The 5,734-nt window shown below is 42.2% G+C and overlaps 1 protein-coding gene across 2 annotated transcripts in view; it reads left to right on the top strand.

The window, feature by feature from the left end:
- MB21D1 (Mab-21 domain containing 1) overlaps positions 1-3,448 on the top strand; it is an 18,558-nt gene extending 15,110 nt beyond the window's left edge. For both annotated transcript variants that reach the window (XM_015426381.1, XM_015426380.1), the window contains 2 exons: positions 964-1,063; positions 2,705-3,448. In XM_015426381.1, the coding sequence (XP_015281867.1) occupies positions 964-1,063; positions 2,705-3,044 (440 nt within the window). In that variant the 3' untranslated portion in view covers positions 3,045-3,448. The remainder of the gene's footprint in view (positions 1-963; positions 1,064-2,704) is intronic.
- The last annotated feature ends 2,286 nt before the right edge of the window (positions 3,449-5,734 follow it).

The following is a 5,734-nucleotide window of genomic DNA, read 5'->3' as shown; positions in this document are numbered from 1 at the left end:
ATGATTTGTTTAGCTGCCTTGATTCACTGAGAAAAGTGGGATATAAATATTTGAATAAATAAGTAGTTTGGCCAGGTTGATAACATTTAAGCAACTTCCTGTTTGTTAGGTTAAGCAGGGCTTTGATAGTGATTGTTCCTCCTCTGTTATACTTGACCTGTAATGCTGGTTGTCATATTTCACTAACCCCCCCCCTGTATGATTTGTTTAGCTGCCTTGATTCACTGAGAAAAGTGGGATATAAATATTTGAATAAATAAGTAGTTTGGCCAGGTTGATAACATTTAAGCAACTTCCTGTTTGTTAGGTTAAGCAGGGCTTTGATAGTGATTGTTCCTCCTCTGTTATACTTGACCTGTAATGCTGGTTGTCATATTTCACTAACCCCCCCCCCCAAAGTAGACTGCAAGAGCCCCCTCTCCCCCAAGTGCTGGCATGTTTTCTAAGGCTCAGCACAGGATGATGGTCTGAGGCCAGGTCTACCAATATCGTGGACTGGGGAAGGTAGACCTGTTTTCCAGAAGCCAGGTCTACTGATAAAGTGGACAGGAGTGGTTAGACCTGTTCTCTGGAGGCCATGTCTACCAGTATAGTGGAAAGGGGTGGGTGAAATTTGACTTGATTCTGTTTTCTCTTATGTTTAAATTATTGTTAAAATATAGTTTAAATGTAATTTAAAATAATTTATTGAGAGATTTTTACAAGGTTATGGAAGTAATCTGGTCAGACTTCAGGGCTACTGCAATGTACTTTACAGCATCTGGCTCTTGTCCAGCATATCTGTGCAGAGTGGCAGAATTAAGATCAATGGTGGCATCAGGGCAGTAACTGTTATCTTTTCACTCTGGTTCTTATCGTATATGTTCTAGGGAGTTGTCAGATATTTAACCTCTGGTTAAAAAATGACTGCAAGAATGAGTTCTGCAATAAAATGCTGTGCCTTTTTTACTTTTCAAACTTAAGACACATGGAGACTCTCTTTTTCGCTTGCTGAGAAAACTATAATCCAGTATCATGGCCAGACAAAGACATGCTGTGAAAGTAATGGAAGCAAATGTTGCAGGTTTGTATCTTAAAATGTTCTTTTTCAATTCCAAGTTTTCTGTAGCCATTGTAAAGAATACACTGGTTGCATCATTCAGCCTATTCTGCCACTACACTAAAGTGGAAGAATAAAGTCAGTGGGGTACCAAACTAGATCTTGCAGATGTGCAAGGCAGGAATGGTTCCTCTCTGACATAATCTCGTATTTTTAACATTAGCCCAATTCTTCCCAGAAAGCTTAGTGAAACAGGCATGAAACAGGGGTCTTCTGCAAATTGTAACCAGTAAAAAATGGAGCTTTAACAGTATATGTTTTAACATATGGGCAGTGCAAAACAGGCTGAGCACTTTCCTGAAAATTTCGGCGGGGGCTGAAGCCCCGCCGCCCCCACGAAGATTACGCCTATGCATGAAACGGGGGTCTTCTGCAAATTGTAACCAATAAAAAATGGAGCTTTAACAGTGTATGTTTTAACATATGGGCAGTGCAAAACTGAGACCTTGCTGCTGAAACACAGTTAGATTCGTGGGGCTCTACTGTGGCACAGGTCCTGCCAGTTGATTCCCTAAGGATATTCCATGGGGTGGGGAACAGGCACCCCTCCATGAAGCCCAGGCCTCATAATGAGTATGCTGGAGTCGGCGCTGGGAAGTTGGCACGGCGCAGCAACGGGCGGCTCTCGGTTTGCTTCGAGCTGCCCGACCCCTTTTCGCTACTTTTGGAGTCTCCCGGTTGCCGGGAGAACTCCCTGGAGAGAGGACTGGAGCAGGGGGCTCTGTTGTGGACCCTCCCGCAGCTGGCAAATGTGGGGGGGTTTCCATTATTGCCCCGAAGCAGGAGCAACTTGTGGGGTGGAGCATGGACGCCATGTTGTACGTAGCTGCAGCCATCCGTTTTAACCATGTTTGGATTTAAAAACTTCAAGTAAATAACACCGAAGAAGAAGCCCAAGAAGTGAATTTGTGAGTACAACTACTTATAACTTTGTAATAGAGAAAATTGGTGGTGACGTTACCCTAAAATCATTTGCTTGAGAAGGGGAGGTTTAGCGACCAGAAGATTATTAGGAGCGGCAGGAATATTCTCTGGCGTGTTTGCAACTTTGGAGAACTTTTTCTTGCTTTTTCTTTCCATTGGCATGGACTTATGGAAATGGACAGAAAAGACTATATATTGTGCATGAATATAAGAACTTGAGTGAAATGAATTGAACTGTGTAATTAAAATGGCGTTGGTAACACAAGAGGAGGAGGAAATGGATGAGAATATGCTGGTGTGAGATTTGTCCATGGAACAGTTCCTGAAGATTTTAAGGGAACAGATTCAAAAGGGTATTGAAAAAGCCTGTGCAGATTTTTTAGAAACAGTGCATAATTCACAATTAGAATAGACCGAAGCAGATCCAAGGCCAAGTTTGGCTGTGTGCACACTTTTAGGACCTGGAATATAACCGCCCTCTAAAATCACAACTGCTGTAAAGGCTTTAGATGGCCATAGAGGGTGATAGCAGGTGTTGCTTTTAAGTGCATCCCTTTTGACCAAGAGCTCTGGCTGCAGCTCCAGGTCTTGTGCATCTCCTGCTAACATTCCATTCAAACTAACTGCTGCTTGTAAGGATTATGTGATCCAAAATTAAGCATTTCCATTATTTCCCAACAGGAAAGATTGCCTTAAGCTTCTGAAGTATCTTCTGGAGCAGCTGAAAACAAAACATCAGAGCCGAAATCAATTCAGCAAATTCTGTTCTTATCATGCCAAAACTGCCTTTTTCCACGCATGTACCAAGTGGACCAGTGATGAAGAATGGCTCCCTATAAATGTAGAGGAGTGCTTTGGAAGACTTCTGGATTATTTTCTTGATTGTCTTACAAAGGCTGAACTTAAACATTTTTTTATTCCTGAATGCAACTTAATCTGCACTGATTCGAAGTGCAAAATACTTAAAAATGTAATTGAAAGTGAACGAACCGCTAAATTTCCAATATTCCAACAAATATGAACTATCTAAATTCACAAAAGGATATAAACCTAATTGGAAGTTATTTCTTCTAAACTTAAGCTCTATAAAGAAAAAGGAACAAACAAAATGATTATTTGTGGCAGGGTGAGATGAGGGGCTACAGCAGCAGCAGGAAAGGGCTTTTTGATTCCTCTTTGTCTCCTTAGTGTCACTGCACAGGTCACCAGTTTTTGTGTTGAGAACAAAGGGAAAGGTAGAATGCCTGTTTCCTCTCTCTCCTGGCACTACTGATACATGTGCACACACTTTATGCTTCAAACTTCTTTTAGAGCAGGGGTGTCAAACACGCAGCCTGCAGAGGGCTCAAATCCAGCCCCTGAGCAACTTCCTTCTCCTGCTTTCTTTCCCAGGGCTGCTTCTGCAGCCACATTGTAGCTTGCTTTCCCCCCAGCTCCCTCAGCGACTCTTTGCTTCCTGCCTCTTGCCTTCCCTCCCCCTCCCTTGCTCTCTTTCTCTCACACACAGAAAGCTCTGCGGATGCTTCATGCAGGAGAGAGACAGGAAAACTAGCTCTCAGTTCAGCCCAGGAGGATGCATTGTCTTGATACAAAGACAAGCCTCTATCCTTCTGACTCTCTCTCTCTCACACACACACAGAGCTTCTGCTTCCTTCTCCAGGGCTGCACCTCCTCTTTTGGGGAGGGAGGAGGAAAGAGAGGGAGAAAACAAAGTTGGAGTCACACTGCAGCTTCATGACCAACAACATTTTATTCCAGGTATAAGCTTTTGTGCGCAAGCATACTTCGAAGCAGGCAGGGAGGGAGAGCGTGGGTGGATTCTTCTGACAAGCACAAGGTACATTGAGGAAATTATTTTGGCTTATTCTGAAAAGTTTTTTTTCCCAAAAAAAGAGATTGGATTTCTCAGTTCCTATTTGGATTTATTTTCTTTCAAAAAGAACCTGATTAGGAATTAGAACACGGACTGATCCTTGTATCTTGGAGGGTGGAGTGATTTCAGATGTCAAATGATAATAGCACACTTTGGTAATGAGACAGGGAAACTAGCTCTCAATTCAGTCCAGGAAGATGCATTGTCTTGAGCTTCATTATCAATTGCAATTCAGCAGTCTCTCTTTCTAATCTCCCTTTGAAATTCCTTTGTAAGAGCACTGCTACTCTTAGGCCAGCAACTGAATGTTCTGGTTTCTAATGTCACTTATGCCCATTTATTCTTTGAATCCTCCTGGATGGAACTGAGACCTAGATTTTCTGTCTCATTACCAATGCTGGTATATCCATGCCTACTACCCCTCTGCATATCACACCTGATCCAATCAAGCCTGCTATTGTCATTCACCTGGTATTTCCATTCAACATCTGAAACCATCTTTTTAAAGTTTATATCGCCTGTATCTCGTGTTACATTTTATGACATACATGGCCTGGCCTAACAAAGTGACATTTATGTCAGATCCAAGCATCGTAACAAATAAGTTTGACACCTCTGTTTTAAAGGGTCCCAGAAGCCGCTGCACTAGTAGCTCCAATGAAACTGAGAAATCTGGATCGTTGGCAGGTTCCAGCCTGAATAAATGCATTGAGACATTTAACAATCTCAGGTAGGAGTTAAAGCCATTTCTGGATTCAGTAGGGTACAGAGCCCACAATGACACCAGCCAGCACGGTGGCAGACTCTAATCTGGAGAATTGGGCTTAATTCCCTACCCCTCCACATGAAACCTACTAGGTGACCTTGGGCCAGTCACATTTCTGTCAGAACTCTCTCAGCCCCACCTGCCTCACAAGGTGATTGTTGTGGGGAGAGGAAGGGAATGTGATTGTAAGCCCCTTTGAGACTCCTTAGGGTAGAGAAAAGCAGGGTATAAAAACCAGTTCTTCTCCTCAAAGCACTTCCCCCAAAACTATTTCATGAGGAGTCCATCAGTTTACTACTGCCTGTCTATGCAGCTAGGAACTAGACCATCAACTTAACTGGATGAGCAAAAAATCAGTACTAGGCTTCAGTCATTGAATGTTGATGGCACCCTACTTTTCTGATTAGCTTGAGGCTACCTAATATGGACACCAATTTATTGTTCCTCATTCCAAACTGCTGTTATTTTTCTGGCATCTGGGCTTAGGTTTTAATATAGCGACCCCCCCCCCCCCCCCAAGACTCTTAGCTCTTATGATGTAGATGTGACTGTCTTCCTTGCTGGCTGTTATTTAAATTCTAGTGTTTTTTTCTTTCAATACTAATCAGCAATCAATTTATTGCAAGATGACATGATTATTTAAAAGAATAAAATACAAGAAACACTACTGTTTGCATTTGATTCCTTAATTTCCTGGATCTGTGTTTCATCAGTGGTACTGATAATTTATTTTACTCCCAAGAACCTTTGAAAAGCCACGGAATATCAAACCTACTCTTACCTACAACCTTGAAATTTTATACCATACCTAATAAATTCCAACAGAGAACATGCCCAGAAATTTTGTGTGTGTGTGTAAAGTGCTGTCAAGTTGCAGTTGACTCGTGGTTAGGAGTGTGCATTTAGCTATAGCCGACATGAAAAATACCTTGTCGGTATTTTTCCGGTATCACATAAGCCGAATACAGATCACCGGTATAGCTGAACCCGAAAAAGCCGTAATTATCAGGCTTTTTTCAGGTTCATTTTGCTATATGAAAAAGGTCTCATAAACCCTAACAGCCGGCTCAGC

This window comes from Gekko japonicus, unplaced genomic scaffold, assembly GCF_001447785.1.
Source record: "Gekko japonicus isolate JY-2015 unplaced genomic scaffold, Gekko_japonicus_V1.1 scaffold742, whole genome shotgun sequence".
NCBI lineage: Eukaryota > Metazoa > Chordata > Lepidosauria > Squamata > Gekkonidae > Gekko > Gekko japonicus.
Note: the sequence above shows the minus strand (reverse complement) of the source record. Positions and strands in the feature narration are given on the sequence as shown.